Here is a 23154-nt window from a genome sequence, read left to right as displayed (position 1 = left end):
GCACAGAGAGCACTTCCTGTCCCAAAGAGTGGATCGAGGCCCTGCATGTTTGTGATTAGTCAGTGCACACAGATATTTGGGACCCAATGGGGCCAGTGTATGTGTAAACAGCTGGCAGCTGCCTGTATAAACATCCTGGGCCCAATTCATCCTGCTCTCACTTAATTAGCATCAGGGGATTTACACCAGAAATAAGTTTGCAGCTTGCTTTAAAGACAATCAGCCTTAAGGAAAAACAGAAATTGGGTTTCCCCCCTTTTCTAAAGGGCGAATAAAACATGCCCCAAGGGGGGGCGTGTTTTAAGATTTTTAAAACAATTCCTGTCCCCCCTGCCTGGAAATGCAATTATCTACTCCCGTTTTCTTGGTGGTTTCTATCGACAGACGGAGAACTAGCTACATCATGGCACCACATATACTACGGGAGTGAAACCTGAGTCTGAGGGGAAGGGATTTTTAAAAGATGCTTATTGAACTCAAATGCCTGCCAGGCACTTGGGAGAAAAAGTCTCTGAGTTAAAGAATCAAGCCACCCCCACCCCTCCCCCTCCACATAAGGCTGAAAAGCTCTGACTCCACAGCTCTAGCAATGCCAAGGAGGCCCCCAACAAACCCAGGGTAGCCAACCTGAAGGTAAAACAAAAATAGGGGGGAGGGAGAAATCTCATCACCTGATGTTGGTCTTTTAACGATATGACCACCACCACCCTGGCACTCTCATATTATCCATCATAAAGCAGTAAAACAAGGGGGACAGAACCCCACTTCCTTCCTTTTGCAGGATACTTAAAAACAGTGGGTCAAACCCAGCCCTGGTGCCTGGCACAGCAACCCTTATTTCACCTGACTGCTGTGCCCTGGTGGCAGTGGATGAGCTCAGTGCACACGTGGTGGGGAAGCAGGGTGTGGGTGCAAAAGGCACATGGTTGGATGCCCAGGAGGCAGAGCAGGGGAAGCTCCGCTGGATACAGTAGCTCATAGCAGATCCACAAGGCCCAGGTGATATTAACTGGCTAGTAGCTGAACCAAGCTCAGTTGTGGTCCTGAGCTCAGCGAGCAGGAGGCTGATTTGTGTATCTGCCCTGCTGGTGGGTTGGAGGGGCATTCGCTCCCCAGCCAGCCATTAATACCTTTGCCCCCTCCAGGCAATGCAGCAGTTAATGACTTGCCCTGTGATCAGCCTCACTCCGTGCAGAGGGAAGACTCCGTGCCGGGGCTGTGCTTTAGCGTCCACATCAGCTTCAGGCCAGCACCTGACCAGGCTGCCGAAGCCAGCCCAGCAGGGCCCAGCCTTACCTGGGTGGGTGGCACAGGAACTGTCCTCAGTGGCTAAAGTGCCCCAGTCTGCGCTGGACTGACACTCCACCTTCCCAGGAGGCTGGGCAGCACGGTTCCTCCTGTCCAGAAGCGCAGACCCTGAGATGAAGGCCCAGCTCCTAAGAGGTATATAGATGCCTGATTTCCCCCATGTCAATGGGAGGTAGGGGCTGAGACACCCCAGGGGCTTGTGGGGAGCTGGTCTCCTGCACCCCAGGCTGACACCCTCACCATGACACCATGCTGCTGCGTTGCAGGGAGCAGAATGGTCACTGCTGAGTGGCTAGTGCATATGTTTGACAGCAGCCTCCCCCAGACCCAGTGCCTAGCTGGGACCCACACCCCATGGGTGGCTGTTTGCAGCCTAGCAGGGTGCTGCAGCAGCTACCCCCTTCAGGCTAGCATGGCAACCTGCCCCCTGGTATTGCCCATCTTGGGTGTGACCCACCTCTGGAGCTAGGCCCTAATCAAGCAAAGCACTTGCTGCGCAGATTCAGGGCCTGGCCCCACTTCCTTGCTCTGCCTGCAGTATGGGGAAGCGCTCCCAGCCCCGGGACAGCTGGGAACCGAGGAGCAGAGCGAGCGACTTGCCTTGGAATGAAAGCAGCCACGCAGTGCCTTCACCACAGACCCGTCCTTCCTCTGCCTCACACCCACCACCAGGCCGTCCTAGCTCCTTACCACCCCCTCACATCCCCAGGGCTGCTATGGGGAAACTGAGGCAAGAAGTTCCTGGGAATCCGATTACCCTCCCATGCCCACTTCAGCGCTTGGCACAGCCTCTGCCGTATTCCTGGCCCTGGGTAAGGGCATGGCAGGAAGATGGCCCCTGGAAGGGGGTTTTGCCCCACATGGCTGGTATGGGAAGGAGCACTGAAGCTAATGAATGAAATGCCAGTGGCATAGCCCTGGGAAGCAGACTGGTGCCTGGCCAGAGGTCCTGTGAAGGAAGATGGCTGTGATGCCAGGTCACCCTGACTTGAGCACTGGTTTATTTAGGGTGTAGAGAGCTAGCATGTGGCTTGGGGCCCACCCTGTAGAGGGCAAAAAAATCATACCTTTGCAGTGCAAGTCAGTCAGCATGAAATTAGCCACTAGACTGAGCCACCTGCCTGCAAGGGCAGGAGACGTGGCATCGCTGCACAGAGGAGCCAGGCAGCTGGGCTCATGGGCACAGAACCACGATGGAAAAGAGGACTCCCTCTACCCTCCAGCGGGGAAGCTGGGTTCCCCACCTGGGCAGGGCCACGCAGACTGCATGCCATCTCCACACAGGTTAGTTCAGATCACTGCAGAGACGCTGACACTCCCAGAACTCACCCACTTGTACGGGTAACATCCAGCTTACTGATTGAGCCTTTGCACTCATCATTCTGCTCATGCACCCACTCTGCAAAGCCATAAAAGGTGCGTCACTGACCACTGCTCAGGTCCCACGGGCACATTCTGCATCATCCCAGGGACTGGGCAGGGTGCTGCGGGATTCACATTGACAGTGAACATGCAGCCTGTGGCTTTGGCAGTGAATCCAGCCCCCGGTTGCCTCTTCTCAGACCCTCAAGGTGCAGGGGGTGGGCGAGAAGCTGGAGGGGCAGGAGAGGGAAGGTGACAGGAGAGCAGGAGCAGGATCACATCCAGGCAAGGGACTGGCCAAGGTCATTAAGGGCCCCTACACACTCTAGGAGGGTAGCTTTCCCAGGGCTGATCCTCACTTTCTGTTTGGGGACACGAGTCGGGCTCTAATGGGGGAGGGACAGCAGAGGCCCAGCCCCACCCCTTGGTCATAGGAAGGAGGTCCTGGTTTCTTGGGGGGGGTGGGGGGGAATAGGACCAGAGAGGTTGATATGGACGGAGTTCTACAAGTGATGAGGCTGGCACAACGTGCATCATCTTCTTGAGTAAATCAAGTAGACCCTGTCCAAACACCACACCGCAGCACTGCCCTGAAGCTGCTCAGATGCCAAGCTGAGCCCTCATGCTGAGGGCTGGCACTTAGCTACGATACCGCCACCCACTGGACCCCTTTCACATGGCAGATGGAACGAGGCTGTTGAGGAGGGTGGCGGCTGCGGTGGGTGACGCTCCCTGGCCAGCTGGAGAGCACCGCTACAAGCTCCAGTACTGGCCCATTATTGACAAATGGCCAGGATCTGGCAGACACTGTGATTTCGGCCTTTCAGGGGCTTGGGACTTGCTTGCACATAGTGAGGGTGTGTGTGTGTGGGGGGGAGAACAGTAGGTGGCTGGCCAGACAACTCTCCAGTTCTGCTCTCGGGATTAGCGAAGGTAGGTTAGCAGCAGCCTGCAGCTTCTGGTACCGAAACGGGAGGTTTTGATACATGACCCTTCCTCAGAAGGCCGGTGGGAGAGCTGGCAGCACGCCTGCTCCGAGCTCCTTCTCTAGGATCTATGGGGCAGAGGACCCCATGGACTTCCTTATCCTAGGCACTGAAGAGTTAAGAGCTTCCCTGGCATCACACCGCATGGAGAAACATGATCTCAGCGGCGCTGCCTAGATCCATCCCTCTCTATCATCCTTTGCTTCCACAGCTCTTCATCCCAACTGCTCTAGAAATACATCATTGGCTTCAGCCAATCAGCACGATCAAGGTGAAAAGGAAGACAGGCCAGTTAACAAGGCAACGCCCCACACTCCCAGGAACTGCCAAGCCCACGCAAAGCAGAGAGGAGTCCAGTGCTGAAGGGTCTTGTCGTACAGAATCAAATCGTCCCCCCGTCAAAGCAGAGAATCCGCACAAGGTGCTTTCACCCCCCAGCTGCTGATCTACCAGAGCCCTGCAACGAGACCTGGTCTAGCCCAGAGCATGAGCAGGAAACCTCTCCGGGCAACGAGTCCTGCACTTGCTTCTCAGTTTCTTCTCTAGCAGAAGTCTCTCCCCGCACTCCTCTGTGACTCCTTCCTCAGAGGCCGAACAGGCGGTGCAGAGGGTTGGCTCCTTGGCATTTGGTACCTGACGTGGTCTGGAGGATGCCCCAACCTGCACTGCCAACTCTCAGGCACCAGGGAGAGCACCAAGGCCAGAGAAGCTGGGCCTCTGGCCTGCTGGGTGGCCTTAGGGAGGGGCTCGGTCTCCTGTTGACTAGCAGGTGCTAGTCTTGCTGGGCTAGTCCCGCTAAGGAGAATAAGCATCTGCAGGCCATCGGCTCACTTACCCGCAGGGGAACCTGAGCTGACAGTTCTAAGCTATGGGAACAAAGCAGCAGGAGCCCAAAGAGCCAGTGGTGAGGAGCCCGTGCCAGCTGTCTCCCTACATTGCTTTATTACACAGAATTGATTCAGAGACAATCCTACCTCCATGCAAAGAGACTATGGGTACAGTAAAATCACATACGTAACAGGAGCCCCGCTTGGTTTTTCCCTTCTCAACTCCTTACCCTTGGGGTTCAGGTGGGGGGTGGGGGCTGCTGAGAGCATGAACAGGACATCAGCACTTTGCCCCACCCAGGTTCCCAGCTAGGGGCCCCCCAGAAAACCCTTTCCACAGGCTGCCGAACACAATTGAAGGGACATGGCTGATGGGGAGAATACCAGCTGGCACTGTGAGTGCTTTCCACCTTCCAGGTGCTGGAGCCTCAACACCCTGCGAGGCAGGGGAGTTGAGTGCCATCCCACGCTCCAGCGGGGGACACGAAGCAGAGGGGAGTGATTTGCCCTGGGTCACGCAGTCAGCTGGTGACCAAGCTGAGACTGGAACCCAGGAGCCCGGCTCCCAGCCCTGGGGTCCTCACACCAGACTGCGCTGCCTTGGGGAGCTGACGGGGGAGCTGGGTTTAGGCGTCGTTTACGCCCATGTTCTGCATTCGCCCTTCCAGGACGCTATCGCCACCAGCTGGTTTCTTTTTGCTTCCTTCCTGCTGCTTCTTCTGTTTCTTAAAAGGTTCCTGGTCAATGGGAGCAGGTTTCACAAAGGGGATCATTTCCTTCAGCCCTGTCGAGAGATGCAGGCAGTTACCCATGGTGAGAGTGGGCCAGGAATGCTCTCCTGGCCTGAGAACCGTTCCCCTTTATATTACCAAGGAAAGTCCTGCCCAGAAGCCTTCATTCCTCCAGTCCCCACAGCCACAACCTTCCCTCCCCCTTCCTCACTGCTGCCTTCCTGCTCAGAGGGCATAACCTAGGCATGGCCCAATATCTAAATAAGTATTTTGCCTCGGTCTTTAATAAGACTAGTGAGGAGTTTAGGGATGATGGAGGGATGATAAACGGGAATGTGGATATGGAGGTGGATATTACCGCATCTGAGGTTCTGAGGTTAGAGCCATAACTTGAAACAGCTTCAATGGGACAAAATTCAGAGGGGGCCCGGACAATCTCCATCCGTTTAGGATATTAAAGGAACTGGCGCCGGTGAAATTGCGAGAGCCCGTTGCGAGAATTTTTAAGCAATCGGTATAACTCAGGGGTTTGTACCGTACGAACTGGAGGAATTTGTTAACGTTAGAGTTCCTATTTTTTAAGATAAGGAAGAATCATAAAAAGTGATCCGGGTCGGTAATTTATAGGCTGTTAGCTTTGACGTCTGTAGTGTGTAAGGTCTTTGGATAAAAATTTTAAGGGAGAAGTAGTTAAGGACTTGAGGTCAATGGTAATTGGGACGAATTGCATACATGCGCATTTGCTAAAGTAGGTAGATCGTGCCAAACAACCTGATCTCCTCTTTATTGGAGTAAGGTGACAGATGACTTAGACAAAGGAAATGCGGTAGATCTAATTTACCTCGATTTTCAGTTTAAGGCGTTTGACACGGTTTCCGCATGGGGAACTTGTTAGTTAAATTGGAAAGATGGGGATGAATATGAAAGTTGTAAGGTGGATAAGGAACTCTGGTTAAAGGGGAGACTCCAGCGGGTCGTACTGAAGGGTGAATTGTCAGGCTGGAAGGAGGTTACTAGTGGAGTCCCTCAAGGATCGGTTTTGGGACCGATCTTATTTAACCTTTTTGTTACTGACCTTGGCACAAAGAGCGGGAATGTGCTAATAAAGTTTGCGGATGACACGAAGCTGGGGGTATTGCTAACACGGAGAAGGACCGGGATACTTATTCAGGAAGATCTGGACCACCTTGTAAACTGGAGTAATAGTAATAGGATGAAATATAATAGTGAAAAGTGCAAGGTCATGCACTTAGGGATTAATAATAAGAATTTTAGATATACGTTGGGGACGCATCAGTTGGAAGCGACGGAGGAGGAGAAGGACCTTGGGGTATTGGTTGATAGCAGGATGACTATGAGCCGCCAATGTGATATGGCTGTTAAAAAAGCAAATGCGGTTTTAGGATGCATCAGGCGAGGGTATTTCCAGCAAGGAGAAGGAGGTGTTAGTGCCGTTATATACGGCGCTGGTGAGACCCACCTGGAATATTGTGTGCAGTTCTGGTGTCCCATGTTAAGAAGGATGAATTCAAACTGGAACAGGTTCAGAGACGGGCTACTAGGATGATCCGAGGAATGGAAAATCTGCCTTATGAAAGGAGACTCAAAGAGCTTGGCTTGTTTAGCCTGGCCAAAAGAAGGCTCCGGGGGATATGCTTGCTCTATATAAATATATCAGGGGATTAACGTTAGGGAGGGAGAGGAATTATTTAAGTTTAGTACTAATGTAGGCACGAGGACGAATGGGTACAAACTGGATATTAGGAGTTTAGACTTGAAATTAGACGAAGGTTTCTAACCATTAGGGGAGTGAAGTTCTGGAACAGCCTTCCGAGGGAGTAGTGGGGGCAAAAGACTTATCTGGCTTTAAGATTAAGCTTGATAAGTATATGGAGGGGATGTTATGATGGGATAGTTTTAATTTGGGCAATTGATCTTGGATTATGCGGCAGATAAGTCTGCTCAATGGTCTGTGAGGGATGTTGGATGGGATGGGAACTGAGTTACTGCAGAGAATTCTTTCTTGGGTGCTAGCTGGTGAGTCTTGCCCACATGCTCAGGGTTTAGCTGATCGCCATATTTGGGGTCGGGAAGGAATTTTCTCCAGGGCGGATTGGCTGAGGCCCTGGAGGTTTTTTCGCCTTCCTCTGCAGCGTGGGGCATGGGTCGCTTGCTGGTGGATTCTCTGCAGCTTGAGGTCTTCTTCTAAATCACAATTTTGAGGATTTCAATAACTCAGTCATGGGTTAGGGGTTGTTATAAATGTGTATGGGTAGGGTTTTGTGGCCTGCCTTGTGCAGGAGGTCAGACTAGATGATCATATTGGTCCCTTCTGACCTATGAGTCTATGAGTCACATGGGAAGCAGGAGGGCTGGGGGACGAAATCCAGGAGAGGTATAAGCACTGGGAAGGAATGAGCAGAGTGGACTTGCCCCCCTCACCCTGCCTCGCCAGTGCTAGAACCCCTCTCCTAGGCTACCAGGTGCAGGAGGAGACAGTAGACAGGGAGAGGTGAGTCAATGCACAGAGCAGGGGTGCCATGTGAAGGGGTTTCCAAGCTGTACCTGGTGGCATGAAACTCTTCAGTTTCTCTGGTATGACGATGCCGTCCTGTGTCTGGTAGTTCTCCAGGATGGCACAGATCGTGCGGGTCGTGGCACACATAGTAGCATTTAGCATATGGACAAACTCCACCTGTAAGTACAAAGCAGGCTAAGGAGCTGCTTCCGCTCCCGCAGAGGGGAGACTGATGCATCACTGACCAGGGAGCTCAATGTGAGGCACTGCAGCAGCATTTCCAAATCAAGATTTCAGTTTGGGGCCAAAGTATTTACATATCTGAATTTTTGTCCCAACCTACTCAGAGTTGTCCCTGGAAAATTAAGGTGAAAAATGAAGGGTGGTTATGGTGAAGAGGTTCCCACCAAAATTTTCTGCAGAAGACACCTCCCCACCCCCACTGCCAAATTTTCTGCCCAGCTCTAACTGGGACCCAGCAGAGAGGATGGAGCGGCTGGTGCCCAAGGCTGCTCAGCAAGGATCTCGCCCTTTGGAAGGAAGGATGTGCTCTCCCAGGATGGAACACTGCGCTGGCAAGGAATACATTCACTTTGCTGTGCAGGGGAGAGCTAGGAACGCTGGAGGAGAGAACCCAGCGGGGAGAGCAGCTAGCTGGCAGACACCGAGCATGCAGTGGGACGTAACTGCTCCGAGATAGGTATTTAGCTGCCCCAGGATGCACACGGAGAGAAAAAAAGAAGGTACTGAAATGCCACCTACTTTGTCCATCATTTTCTTGGTCTGCCCATAGCGGATCCGCAGGCGACGGGCCTGGTAGTCTGTGCAGTTGGAGCAGGAGACCAGCTCCCGGAAGGCACCCGACCCTGGGAACCAAGCCTCGAGGTCCAGCTTCTTACTGGCAGCGTGGTTCAGGGAGCCTGCCAGAGCGAGAGGCAGTTACTTGGGCTGGCCGGCAAGGCAGCAGCTGCATGGTAGCAGGGAGAATGCGCCAAATGCTGCCTCCAACCCAGCAGTGGCTTTGCGGGGACAGAGGGCAAAGCTCGTCCTGCTAAGTTACTTGCCCAACTGCTGTGCTCTGGTTTCACCACAAATGATTACGGGGCCCAGAGACCCCGGTGACAGGCACCTTAGAAACGCCCAAGAAAGCGTCATAGCGAAGACTAGTATTTAGGGCTCTGCAGGACTCTACACAATGGGGATTCTCCTGGAAGAGGAGGATCTAGGATCTCTGCCACTGTTCCAGGGGTGCGGCTTGGAGTGTCAATTCCTGCTGGACGACCCTCTGGCCCATCTCGCACTCAGAGCGGCTCCTGGCCTGGGCTTCCCTGTTCTCCCCTTCCTATGCCAGCTCCTCAGGGGAGGAGGAGCCAGTCCTGAAGCCTGGCCAGTGAGCAGAGTGACAGGTGATCAGACCTATCCGACACGAATACCATTCCCACCCAGCCCCACTCAGGACATACTTTTAGCAGCTCCCCTTCCCACTCCCCAGTGCAGTGCAGTAGCGCTGGGGCACAGGGCCCGTGCAGAGAACCTGTAGTGCCCTCCCCCTCGGTCCCTTGTTTTAAAGAGGGATGAAGGCTGAATAAGTGAACTGTGAGAAGGAGCCTCAGGAAACCAAGCGCTGCAGAGCAGCCTCCAAGATCTGCCTGGTGATGTCGGCTCCAAACTGCTGCCTGCCAAGAGGACCTGCCATTGCTAACAACAAAGGCAACGTCCAGCCAACGTGCCAAGCCTTACAAGAGACAGGAGCGTCGTGCCCGGCTCTCGCCCAGCTCATAGGGGTTACAAGGCATTTGGCCTGGGTGGGCCTTCTGAGACACCAGGTGCACAGCCATATTGAGGTACAGCCAGATGACAGAGGCCAGGTCTACACTGCACAGCTGTGTCAGGCAGGGGGGTGAGAGAACTGTACTGCCGGCCAACAAAGCTACACTAGCAAACTCCCACAGGAGGGCTTCTGCTGGCCCAGCTGGCTCCCTCAGGGAGGTGGTGTCACTATCCCAACAGAAAAACTCCCATGACCTGGCTCGTCCACATCGACACTAGAGGGCTTTGCCAGCACAGAGCCACCAGGCACAGCATCTCATTCATAGAATATCGGGGTTGGAAGTGACCTCAGGAGGTCATCTAGTCCAATCCCCTGCTCAAAGCAGGACCAATCCCCAGACAGATTTTTACCCCAGTTCCCTAAATGGCCCCCTCAAGGATTGAACTCACAACCCTGGGTTTAGCAGGCCAATGCTCAAACCACTGAGCTATCCCCATCTGTCAGAGCTAACGGGCAGAATGGCTGTCAAATCATCTAGTGTGACCTCCTGTACATCACAGATCCCGCAGTGCAGACATGGCCTTAGCAAGAGGAGCTTCAGGCTCTGATTCCCGGCTAAGGCTGGTTCAAGCCACACCCTAAGCGTTCGATTTTAAGGGATTTGTCGGCACTGAAGACATCTCTCCCCTCCCTCCTGTTGCTCAGCTTGCCTCTACACCAGCCAGAAGGAGCTGTGGGAGCACGCGGCACTTCCTCCTCTCGTGGGGACGAACCTGCCTTCTCTGCAGCACCTCGCCCCGCTGGCCTGGGGAAGAAACAGGGACCAGAAACCAACCCCCTGGCACCTGTATTCTTGAAGCATGTAGGAACCCAGTTAGGGCCCCATTGCTGTATGTTAACTCAACACCTAGAGAGACAACAGGGGGAGTGAGACAGCTGGGGGGCGGGGAAAGCACAAGGTAACGGCAAGGGCATAGCACGTGGATCAAGGTGACAGTCTCAGCCCAGCAGTGCCTAACCAACACTCCCACAGCTTTCAGAATGGCCTGCCCCGGACTCCCCCGTGTGGCCACAAAGATGCTGCTAGCAGGTCACAACAGTTCCTTCCCCAGAGGAAGGGACAAGCCATTTCAGACTTAATACACGTTAATGATTCGTTTTTCCCAAGATTGCTCTGACCATAACTAGGCAGGGCACTACCCGGAGCTGGGGCACAGCCACTGCAGTGTATGTTCCTGAAGTGTTACTGCACAGCGACCACCAAGGAAACGGGTCACTTTGGTCCTTCCCGACCACGCCAGCCACAGCTTCCGGCAGGCCGTGGAACAATGGTGCACAGAGGCTGAGCCCAGGGCCCATCACGCAGGGTGCTGTACACAGTATAACCAGAAGCAGAGAGAGGGGTGGGGCTTGCCCAAGCTCACCCACAGGTCAGAAGCCGAGCTAGGACCAGAGCCAGGGATGGCTCCCTCCGACGCTGCCCTGCCCACTTGCCTCCTGTCTTGGCCTCTATCCTTTGATGGCAGGCTGGTTCTGTCACATTACCCCTACATGTGCGCCCCGGACCAGGAGAGCCGAGTTCCGTACCTGAGACAATATTGACGATGTGGTAAGGAATGCCCAGCGACTGGTAGAACTCCTCAGCAGTTGCGATCATTTCATCAAACATCTCCCACGATTTGTTATCATGAGGCGACGCGTAGACAAACTGCTCAATCTGGAGGGAGGGGAGAGAAGCTATAACCATGCGCAGAGGGTCAGATTGCACGTCTTAGTGTGTTGCTGCTCAGAGGTGGGGCAAGGCCCAGGAGTGGTGGATTCAGCGAATGGGAACCAGAAGACAAGGAGATTATTGCAGTAGGGAATGTTTTCTCCAATGTCCGTCTCATGGAATTCCAGTGTAACAAACCAATAGTGACAGGAAATGACAGCAGGCCTGGAAACTGCTAGCAGTTTATACTGACAATCCCCTAAAGGAGCCAAAAGGACCTTTGCAGTCTCACAAATCTGTAACTACTTTACTAGGAAGAGGCCAGCAGCAGCCCATCACACCACCCCCCAAGAGGGGACTTTCTGGAGTCACTCTTGTTCTCAGATCATACAGCGAGAGGGCTCTGCAGCTCCCCTCTGCTCCAAGGCATTAATTACTCATTTTCCCTTCAAATATCTACACCTGAGCCCATTCTTATCTACCCGCATCCTGCAAACATTTCCCAGCTAACTGGCTAGCAGTGCATCCCTTTACCTTTTCAAACTGGTGCACCCGGAAGATGCCTCTGGTGTCACGGCCATGCGAGCCAACTTCCTGCCTGAAGCAGGTGGACAGCCCAGCATATCTGATGGGCAGATCCTCCGGCTTCAGCCACTCATCCCTGTGCAAAGCTGCAATTGGCTGCTCAGAGGTAGCAATCAGGTACTTCTCATCAATGGAGCTGTCCTCTGATTTCTCACTGCCCTTGCCAATGACCTGGAGATAGGGGTTGAATAGCACCCTGTCAGCATACCAGAGCAGAACACACATCTATGGATATGTGCAACAGCCTCAGCAACGCAGACCTGAGCCCCAGGAATAGCAAGAGCCACAGGCTAGAAGGGATCCTTTGCCATGGCAAACACTAATGGAAAACTGTACTTGGTTTGCCGGCATCAGGACGCACAGGCCCTTCCTTGCAGCTTACCTTGTAAAGCTCCTCATCAAACTGACTAAGCTGAGCCACCTCCTGCATCACTTCTTTCCTCATGAAGAAGGGTGTGTAAATAGGGGTGTATCCCTTGCTGAGCAGGGTCTGCAGAGCATACTGGATCAGTGCCTGCTCAAGGAAAACCAGGGCACCCTACAAACACAAGACAAGCCTCTCAGGTCACATGAAGGACTAATGGCTTGGACTCTAGAGGTGCTGAGTGCATGCAACTCCTGTCCTGTGTGCTGAGCTCCTCTGACAACCAGGCCAGAAGTGCCTACAACAGCTCAGCTTAGAGAACGGAGCCAATAACTAGGACAGAAAAAGGACTCCAAACCGATGGTACCTGAGGACAAACAACGGTGATGGGCTTACCCCATGCAAGGCTTGGTCCAAAATGTTTTATACACAGCCATGACATGGAGCATCTTGAGCTGAAAACATGCCTAGCAACAGCAGGAGACATGCAGCAACAGGTAAAAGAAACATTAACCCTTAGCTATCTGTTTATGACAATGCAGCACTAGTCAGACTACCACCAGCCCAGTGTGACACCCTTTGATTGTGGCGCATGCAGCTGTCTTTAAAAAGCTAATGCAAGGCTGAACTCCACCAGTCGTGCAGAGGCTCCCTCTGCCTAGTACACGATCAGCACCAGAAAATGCACTTGTGCTCACTGCAGGATTAGAGGGAGGTACAGCACGAATGGCAGGAAAGCAGCAGATCTCTGCCACAAAGCCAGGTGGCTTGTTCTATGCTTGTCCGATTCCTTTTCCTGCATCCCAGAACCAGGAAGGTTTGGGGCTCTCACCTTCAGGAAGTACCCTCTGCTTCCAGCTACTATGGCCCCCTTTTCTCCCTCGTAGCCATCCACCATCACCACCAAGTCCACGTGGGAGTACTTCTTCCTCACCGCGCAGTCTCCCCAGATCCTCTCCACTCGGTTATCTGCATCCTGCATGCAAGGCGAGATGAGGAAAACAAGGGCTCACTTGGAAGTCTCCTCTGACACCTGCTCCCGCCAGGCCAGGCCCAGTGTGGGGTGTAGAACCCTGGGCCAGTGTGTTCTGCGGAAGGCAGGTAAGGAGTGAAGAGAGAGTGGTCAGGACCTCATTCCTCTCCCTCCCTTTCCCCACAAGGGTCAGTGCTCAGGCCTCAGGCATCTCGCAGTGGAGAACATCAATACTTGCCGGAGCGCTTGCCACAGCTGTTACTGGACTTAACCTGAGGGGCTCCCTCACCTTGGGATTGGCTCTGCAGTCTCCATAGCGACTAAATCCAGGCAACTGACAGACACAGCTCAGAACCCTAATGCTGATCCCTGCCGGCAGCATATTATGATGTCACTTGGCTGCTGGCCCAGCCCAATTGTATTCCTGGAGTTAAACATTCTTGCTGGGTGAATGCAATGGGCAAGGGCAGATCCCAGCGTTTGGCTCTGCCTAAGTTTCCCATGTATGCACTGAACAATGGCGGAGAGTTCCACACTGGCTGAGCAGGTCTTTGTGTTCAGTGAGCTCCTTCGCTGCAGGACACCGTCTTGTAATGCAGATTTCATTCACTCCCTACCCGATCTCAGCAACCCCTCTCGACAGGGACCTCGCTGACTGTGTCTGCGGTCACTTTGATGTGCTGTGCATGGTTGTTTCAAGCTGACTGTATGTTTCTTCCCAAAACCCGCCAGAGACATTGTCTACACAGAGGGCATGCGTTTGGTTCCTACCTCGTCGTTGCTGATGGGCACGGAGGGGTGGAGGAGGTTTCCAATTTCTCGGAGGCTTTCAAACCGCTCTGCCTCCAGTTTCACGCGCTCGGCGTCGCACTTCAGGATGGCTTCGTCAATGAGAACACGGACTTTCTTAATCTGGCTTACCCGAAGACCCTGTTACACACAAATCACTGGGCATGTCACCATACAGCTTAAACAACAGGGAAAATGAGCATTATGCTTGTGAAAAGGGCCAAAGGAGGTTTTTTAAATAAATAGCGCAAACCACTCTGATCTTTGCCTAACCAGCCAGACTTTTGCAGAGGTAAATCACGTTTCACTAATCAAACAGATTTTGCTGAATATGTCAAAGTATTTGATAAAGGACAACCAGCTGACAATTTATTTAGACCGTCAAAGGCCTTTGACAAAGTCCCTCACAAGAGGCTACTTCAGAAGCTAAGTCATCATGGAGTGAAAGACAAAGTACTGTCATAGATCAAAAACTGGCTAAGAGGCAGGAATCAGAGTAGGAATAAATGGTTAGTTTTCATCATGGCAGAAGATGAAGTTGACTCAAAGCTTCTCATTAGGCCCACTGTTACTTCATGTATTTATTAGTGATCTGGAAACGGGGGTGAGCAGTGAGGTGCAGATGACACTAAGTTCTTTAGGTCAGTCCAATCCAGAGAGAACTGTGAGGAACTTTGGAGGGACCTAATCAAGCTAGGGGAATGAGCAGCACAATGGCAGATGAAGCTAAACGTTGATAAATGCCAAGTACTGCACTTGGGATGGAATAATTTGAACTACTTATAAACCTTACAAGGATCTAAATTCACTAGATCAACTCAGGAAAGGGACCCGGGCATCACCGTAGCCCACTCAATGGACACCTCAGCTCAATGTACAGCTGCGGCCAAAAAGCAAACAAAATTTTAAGATGCAAAAGGAAAGGGATGGGGAATCATATGGGAAATATCGTGATGTGATTACATAAATCAAGTGTGCCTCCTTTAGAAAACCATGCGCCATTCTGGCCATCGCATCTCAAAAAGGAGGATTAAAGGGGTTCAGAAAACGGCAACAAAAATGATTAGGGCAATGGTAAAACTGATCTGAAGAGAGACTGACGAGACTAGGATTGTGACACTCCTGTTCTCCCTGTCTCACAACACAAGAACAAAGGGACATGCAAAGAAACAGAGCGGTGGTAAATCCACAACTAATACAAGGAAATACCTTTTCATGCGTGTGAATGGCAATGAGTTCCATAGTTCAAAGGACGTTAAGGCCAAAATCTTAAGATTAGACAAGTGACGGAAAACATATCTCTATGGATAAGAATATCTGGCTCTAATAGTGGATACTGTTGAATGTTGAATTTTGGACACAATAATATACCTCGTGCTTGAGTGTTTCTTGTACCTGTCTCTAAAACATCTGGTGCTGGCCACTAGTGGCAAGCAAGACACTGACTTAGCTGGAGCAGGGGGCTGATCCAGTCTGACAATTCCTGTATTCACATTTCGGCTGAAAAATGGCACTGCCAGCAGCACAGTGCTCCTCGTCTCCAGGCAGAGAAACTGGTTCAGTACAGACTGAGGAAAGAGAACCACAGGCTGAATCGCCAATAGGACTTTGGTGTGTTCCTCAGAGGTGTCCTATTACAGTATTGTCTCAGCCTGACCCTACTGAGCTAATAAGATCTAACAGGTTCACAGCACAGAGTGATTTGACTGGAGGTCTCTGACTGCTGAAGTAAGGAATAGTCAGACTTCAGCCTGGAAGACAGTGAGATAAACAGGAATGAAAGAAAAGGCAGGCAGTCGATGGTCACTTTTCAGAGTGCCCGCAGCCCTGTGAAAGCTGGGGGTGTAACTCACCGCTAAGATGTCGGCAGTGAGGCCATCAAGATTTTGTGCATGTTCTGGTACTGACTCATCATCGCCCACAGGCTCTTTTTTCTGCAAAGAGAAGAATTGAGAAGAACAATGAGCATGCTAAGAACGTATGCTGTAAGCAGCGACAAGGGTATGCACTACAGCTGCTGCAATGTGTTGAATCAGGACTGGGAGGAGAAGGCCTAGGAGAGGATCTCAAACTTCATCTTACAAAGTGATCCACAGTACGACACAAAATGAAAATCATGGCTAGACTGTGCAAGGTAGTGGACTCTTCTAACTAGTTATATGCTTGGGCAGTACATCCAACACGTGGACAATTTTCTCAGGCCTATTGATGCAACAACCTTAATTTGACACTGTCAAAAATTTCTATGGAAATTTTTCAGGTCATTCATTAAGCAAACTTCTTCCTACTAGAGGTCACCAATGACAAGAAGATTAGCGAGATTACACTGCTTTTCAACAAGACTAGAAGAAATAGCACCACATCAGCACTACACTAGCACCATGTTACCAGGGAAGACAGCTGCTATGATTTCATAGCACTCCTCTCTCTTACCTTCATCTTCTCACCTATCGTTTTGCTGCACAGGTTCTTCAGTTTGTTCAGGTTGTCTGCACGAAATCTGCCTGGAAAGGAAGCATTGGAGGAAAAAATAAACCAGTGATCTCCATATGGAAACTACACATTTGCTAGCAGATTCAGAAACGTGTGGAGTTGGTAAGTTGTTATCCCTGTAGGTGATGTATTGCAGACACAAACAGTTCAGATACACAACTCATTCTCTTTTTGCTTTAATGAGCTTTACAGATCTTATTCAGAGAGTTGGCAAAATGGAGAGGAGAAACTTGCCCTGAGCAGACATTCCATAACCTGGAGGGAAAAAATGGCGTCACAGCGGGAATAGGATTGAGAGAGATATGGCTACCCCTCTGAAACCCTCTGCCACAAACTCATTGCATGCCCTTGGGCAAGTCAGTCTCCCTGTGACACCATTTCCCCAGCTATAAAGCAAAAGCAGTACTTTACTACCTCACAGAATCACCGAGCGGCTTCATTCAGACATGCACAGTTTCACTCACCCCAAGTGGAAGGTAAACTGTTCACTGTGTCATTAGTCGGAGTGAAGGAGGAGATTTTATGCCTGAGCTGGTAAATTTTCAGGGCTTGAAAACAATCCCTTCACCCCACTGGTCAGCGTAGAGCAGAAGACCCATGGCAAGAGGGGGAGGCAGCTCCTTCCACCTCTCCCAGATTCCAGAAAAAAATGTCAATTTTCATTTAAAATGTTTCCAGTTTCTTATGGGGGCTAAGACAGGCTCCCAAATGTTACCATGTACCAGAGCCTACAGAGACAGCTCCAGGACCTCTGCTTAGCTTTCCCAAGCAGCAGAAGAGTGAAACTGACAAGAGCCTGGTCAGTTTCACTAAAGATATTCAGACCTTTGGGGAAAAAAGGAGAAACATAAGGACTAGCTCATTTTCCTCCTTTGCTATTGCTTGGGGAAAACTGGAAGCAGCAACAGCAGATGTAGGAACTAGAACGGAGGGCTCATAAACATGAAGATCTGGGGACAGTTAGAACAGCAGAGACCTAGCCATCTTGGTGTTAGCCAGGGGCATAGGAAAAGGGGAAGGGGAACCTCCCTCCCTCACCCAACCCCTTAGCCTGGTGTTCCTGTGCTGCAGAGCCTCCAGGAAGTGCCTACTCCCTTCCAGCCAGGGAAGTAGAGAGAGAGGTTTGAAACTGATCAGAAACTTGTTAATTAGATGCATCCAGGAACTGCACCTTGGCTGGAACCCAAGTGCAAGCAGGGCCGGCTTTAGGTCAGTTCAATCGATTCCCCTGAATTGGGCCCTGTGCCCAAGTCCTGGTACGGCACACCGGCAAGAGCCGGTGCACTGTACCGGGGTGGCCTGGCTTCCCCAGGGAGCAATTTAAAAGGCCTGGGGCTCCCACTGATTCTACCGCACTGGCCCTGGGGGCTATTTAAAAAGTCCAGGGCTCCCACGGCTACTTAAAGTGCCAGGGCAGTAGAAGCAGGGGAGTCCCAGGCCCTTTAAATAGTCCCCAGAGCCCTGGGGTAGCAGGGGGCTCCGCGGGCTATTTAAAGGGCCAGGGCTCCAGCTGCCTCTGCTGCCCCGGTCCTTTAAATAGCCGGGGCTCCCTTGGCTATTTACAGGGTCAGGGTGGAAACAGGGGAGCCCCTGGCCCTTTAAATAGCCCCCAAGCCCCGGGTTGCTGCTGCTATCCTGGGTGGGGGAGGGAGGAGGAGGGGGCACTCACCATACAGGGTGGGCTGAACCCCCTGCACCCGCACCCCCTGCCCTGCCTGCAGCCAGCCCCTGCCCGCAGCCAGCCCCGCACCCCCTGCCCTGCCTGAAGCCAGCCCCTGCCCGCAGCCAGCCCCGCCCCCCCTGCCCTGCTTCCAGCCAGCCCCTGCCCGCAGCCAGCCCCGCGCCCCCTGCCCTGCTTCCAGCCACATCCTACCTCCAGTCAGCCCCTGCCCTGCCTCCAGCTAGCCCCATATCCAGTGGTGCCCTGCAGTTCCCAGGGCAGTAACCCTGCACACCTGCTTCAATGAGTGTGGGGCTGGGACCCACATATGTGCAGACCCTAGGGTGAACAGACAGCAAGTGTGAAAAATCGGGACGGGGTGGGGGATAATAGGATCCTATGTAAGAAAGACCCCAAAACTGGGACTGTCCCTATAAAATCAGGACATCTGGTCACCCTAGCACACCCCAGGGAGTGGCGGGGACCCATACATGTGAAACGGAGCTCATTTCTAGTTCAGGCCCATCTTTTTAAAAAAGAACTTTAGGTAGGGTTAACATACATACGTATTTTCCCAGATATGTCAGATTTTTGGTTCTTAAATTGCCACCTGGGAGGAATTTTTAAAATTTATCCTGGGAAAATATGGACGTATGGTAACCCTACTGGTACAAAAAATACATACTGTGGCACATCCCTTAAATCAGAACTTTTTATAGGGAGCCAGTTGCTAAGAAATGAAAGGCTTTTTTTTTCTTTTTTTTACACATTTTTTTTTTAGTCATTCCTGCCGGCGCCCCGCCGAAAATGTTTGAATTGGGCCGCGCACTTTCTAAAGCCAGCCCTGAGTGCAGGAGATAGAATCACACTTGTCACTAGGCTCTCTAGAGCAAGGGTTCTCAGGAAAAAAAAAATTGGTGGCAACTCTTGCTGATGGCCACATTCACATTTTTCCTAAAATACTTCATTAGCTTCAGGAAAAACATAAATATGCACATACACACGTCCAAATCACTATAATTTTTTTTACTCCTAATTAGTTAAGTCCCTTGTGAAAAGTGATATTAACAAACATACAAGTATCACTTTTCACAGCAGACTTATTCAGCCCTGCCAAGCCTGGGACAAATTAAGCCCTGGCTGGGGGGCCTGTGGCATCAGCAAGGGGCTGAAGTCTGAAGCTTTGCCGCCAGAACCTGGGGCCTGCTGCTGCACAGCCAGAGCCTGGAACTGGAGCCCAAAGCCCCGCGGCCACAGCCTGCCGCCCCATCACGCCAGGGCTGAAGCCCAAAGCCTGAGCTCCACCGCCCCTTGAAAGGGGTGGGACTCACCAGCTGCCTGCTCCTCCAGCATTGTGCCACAGATGTCTCCAGAGGGGGACAGGTCCCAACCCCTGCTGGCACCCCAGCAACTGACACCAAGGGGGTGCACCCAGGAGCAAAGGGAGGGGCTGCTACTTTGCCCCCTTCCCCCACTCACAGCCCAGGAGGCTGTGACTGCAAGAAAAGCCCCTGGTGGTCATATTTGAGAAATGCTGCTCTAGAGCAATTGGTTTCAACTAGGGATACACGTACCCTGGGGGTACATAGGGGTCTTCCAGGGTTACATCAACTCATCTAGATATCTGCCTAGTTTTACAACAGGCTACACAAAAAGCACTAGCGAAGCAGTACAAACTAAAAATTCATACAGACTTGCTCTATGTACTATACACTGACATGCAAGTACAAGACTTATATTCCAATAATTATATGGTAAAAATGAGAAAGTCAGCACTTTTTCAGTAACAGTGTGCTGTGACACTTATATTTTTATGTCTGATTTTGTAAGAAAGCAGTTTTTAAGTGAGGTGCAACTTGGGGTATGCAAGACAAATCAGACTCCTGAAAGGGGTACAGTATTCTGGAAAGGTTGAGAGCCACTGCTTAACAGCACCACCCTGGTTTTCACTGGTGCGCACCTCCCTCTATCAGTCTCCGTCTAGTACTGTAGCTAATGGGGGTCTAGTTCACACCCTATAAATAATGGTAACACTTATACACGGGGGGAAGGGGGAAAGAAGGGGCTTAACAGATGTGTGATGTGCTTTGAGATCACTCAACCAGGAAGCTCAGCTTTATATTGGTGGCTGATTTAAAAATATATATATATCTACACCAGTAAAAAAAAGTGGATTAAAAGTGATGTCACTGAATGATATTCTTCCAAGTTGCTCTGAATGCTAGGAACATCAGAGAAACCAAAAAGCAAATTCCTCCAGCCCTTCTCTCCCAAATATAAAGTTGCATTCCCAGAGATCTGACAGTGCAAACTGATCGAATAGCGACTACTTTGGATCTGTGGCATGAATGAATCAGTTTCTACGCTAATTGCAGCTGGATTGCATCAGACGCATGAATCACCAATCCCCAAGCAGCATCCTGCCAAATAGTGCTTCCCTGATTTAAATGCAGACACATATTCATTGCACAGCTTCTCTTGCATCCAAGTGCTCGCTCCCAAAAGAAGAGGATAGCCACTGCGACACTGCCTTTAGCCCAGAGCTTCATCACAGCAACCTCCTGCCTCACTGTCTGCATTTAAGCAGCACTGCCTAGATATGCAAGACACTAATATAGTGCATGCTGACAGCAAACAGTGCTGTCTGACAATGTGCATTAACCCATTAACCTCTTTCCATAACAAGGAAAAATTCTTCCACATGAAGGCAACTACCTTAGAAGTGGGGTTAAAGACACTTCATTTAGCCAATGGCTTCACATTCTAATAATTACTATTGCTAAAAACAACCCTCAACAACATAAGCTTCTGTATCCTAGAAATAGTGGCCTCTTTTGCAGATTCCCAGAGTGATCTGTCTCCCATTACAGCTATGTAAATTCATTAGCTACCATATTTACTCAACAAATAGATGACCTGTAAATGGATCAGTATGTAACCCACAAAATACAAGGTTTCAGATTAGAAAGATCCCCTTGCCTAGTCTCAGTCCACGTGACATTTTCCTAAATCAGGGGCTGATTTACTACTTCTCTCTGGTCACAGCTCCAGGACCAGAGCTAGGAAAAGCTTACTAGTCCCAAGAACACCTGTACTGGTCTGGCAAAGCATTTCCAGGACTGCTGAACCATGACATATCAGACCCTGAAACAGGGGTTCTCAACCTTTTTCTTTCTGAAGCCCCCCAAACATGCTATAAAAACTCCACAGCCCAGCTGTGCCACAACATTTTTTCTGCATATAAAAGCCAGGGCTGGTGTTACAGGATAGCAAGGGGAACTGCCAAGGGCCCCACACCATAGGGGGCACTGTGAAGCTAAATTGCCTAGGCTTTGGTGTCAGTCCTAGGTGATGTGGCTTGAGGCCCCAGGCAGGCTGCAGTCCTGCATGGCTGGACTTCGGCTTTCTGCCCTGGGCTCTAGTGAGTCGAATGCCACCCATGCTAGGTGGCTCCCCTGAAACCTCCTTGCACCCCCCCGGGGGCCCAAGACCCCTGGTTGAGAACCAGTCCTAAAAGTCACCTAATTCTTACTATTCTTATTATCTTCCCATCCCAAACTTAACTTATGACATAGCCACCAGCAATCTCAGGAACTGCTGAAGTCAGTAGTCAATGCTTTAGGCAGTCAAAAGATGGGTTCCAGTCTGTCAGATATTTCTAATTACTTATTAATACAAGACTCAGCGGCTACAGCACTGGTTTGACTGGCTGCAGAAATCATGCGGAATTGAAGTGGGGTGAAATAGAACAAAACTGTCATTGTGCAGGCTAGATTTCAAGGTCAGGTAACCAGCTGGAGACCTGAGCGCATGCTCCACACCCTTACGAAGTTCGGGGGTTCCTACTGAAGGCAGCAACAATGAAAGGCCCAGATTATAGAGACCCATGCACAGCAGCTCCACTGACTTCAGTTGGAGACGCAGGCACTCAGCAATCTGCGCAGCTCTGCTGGCTCAGGGGACACTGTGCCCAGCCTGGCCCCAAAAGACTCTCAGCTGCTGGGTGCATCACTGTCTGCTTACCCTGAGGACAAAGGGACCCAGAACAGCCCTGCCTCGCTATGGGCACAATCCTGCATTGACAGCTGCAGTCATCCTCACAGCCTGCAGAAGTGACAGGCGGCTGAACGGCGCTATGGAGATGCAAGGGCTGGCCCACACCCAGAGCCCAACAGCAGGTGGCCCACACCCAGAGCCCAGGGACCCCCCCTCTCCCCGCTGCAGGGGGGGCCGCACCCAGAGCCCGGGGACCCCTCCCCCCCAGTACTGGGGGATCCCACTAGCGGGGGGGGGGGGGAGGCGTTCGCGCATGCGCACCGCCCTGCCGCGGACCCCATCTGGCAGAGACCCGCTCCCCGGCCGGCACCTACATCGCCGCCACGCCCCGTCCGCCTCCACCAGCGCGTCAACCAGCGCCGGGTCCTTGAAGCGCTTGATCTGCGTGTCCCGCACGCGGCCGGGGTCCCCGCCCTTGTCGGCGCGGAACAGGTCCAGGTCTAGCACCATCGTGCCGGCGGCGGCGAGCAGGCTGAGGAACGACACGTCGGCACTGCGCAGGCGCGTCAATGAGGAAACGAGCGACGACGGAACAGATCCCGCCGGAAACGGGATGCAGGGCGCATGCGTAGGAACAACAAACTAGCAGTACAACTGTTCAGTACGCGTGCGCAGCTTTCCTGCGGGGGTGGGGCTAGAGCGCACCCTGCCGGCGCAGTGTGGGATCGCAGGAGCGGCCGGCTGCAGCCTGCGTGCAGGCAGCCTCGCCCCGCTGGTACGTGGGGACAGAGGTGCTGGAGTAATTTGTACAGTGTGGGGTGCTGGGAGCCATTACCCCAAACGTGATGGAATCCACTTCAAGCTGGGGGGTGCAGCAGTCGTCCCCCCAGCACCCCTAGTTCCAGCACCTCTGCATGGGGTCCCAGGGCCAGATTAACCTTTTGTGGGGCCCCATGGAGGCAATGGAACCTGGCGTGGGGAGGTTGGTCGGACCCTGGAGCAAGGGGCCAGCCAGGGGCAATGGGGCCCAGCCTAGTGCAGGGTACTAGTTACAAACAAGCAGTTACCAGATTCACAGTG

The 23154-nt window shown here is 51.9% G+C and overlaps 1 protein-coding gene across 4 annotated transcripts; it reads right to left on the bottom strand.

Annotated features, from left to right (window-relative positions):
• Positions 1–4574: 4574 nt before the first annotated feature.
• On the bottom strand, positions 4575–22653 carry SARS1 (seryl-tRNA synthetase 1). 4 transcript variants are annotated; one of them, XM_032799631.2, is made up of 11 exons: positions 22449–22653; positions 16359–16429; positions 15779–15859; positions 13908–14066; positions 12996–13139; positions 12182–12337; positions 11749–11970; positions 11091–11220; positions 8495–8652; positions 7780–7909; positions 4575–5267 (listed from the first exon to the last, which is right to left on the bottom strand). In XM_032799631.2, the coding sequence occupies exons 1-11, from the start codon at positions 22582–22584 to the stop codon at positions 5110–5112; spliced, it is 1545 nt and encodes a 514-aa protein (XP_032655522.1). In that variant the 5' UTR covers positions 22585–22653; the 3' UTR covers positions 4575–5109. The 4 variants fall into 4 exon arrangements, with proteins under 4 accessions (XP_032655522.1, XP_032655523.1, XP_032655524.1 ...); XM_032799632.2 differs by lacking the exon at positions 12182–12337; XM_032799633.2 differs by lacking the exon at positions 13908–14066.
• Between the last annotated feature and the right edge of the window lie 501 nt (positions 22654–23154).

This window comes from Chelonoidis abingdonii, chromosome 4 (assembly GCF_003597395.2).
Source record: "Chelonoidis abingdonii isolate Lonesome George chromosome 4, CheloAbing_2.0, whole genome shotgun sequence".
Taxonomy (NCBI): domain Eukaryota; kingdom Metazoa; phylum Chordata; order Testudines; family Testudinidae; genus Chelonoidis; species Chelonoidis abingdonii.
This window is presented reverse-complemented; position numbering and strand designations above follow the sequence as displayed.

Bases quoted from the DNA above. Each gene is read 5' to 3' on its own strand.
- SARS1 (XM_032799631.2), bottom strand. From the start codon at position 22,584: ATGGTGCTAGACCTGGACCTGTTCCGCGCCGACAAGGGCGGGGACCCC. The intron at 11,221-11,748 runs GTAAAGGGATGC...CCCTCCCTCCAG, and splicing joins GGGTGCACCAGTTTGAAAAG to ATTGAGCAGTTTGTCTACGC. The intron at 7,910-8,494 runs GTAGGTGGCATT...TTGTACTTACAG, and splicing joins CCAAGAAAATGATGGACAAA to GTGGAGTTTGTCCATATGCT.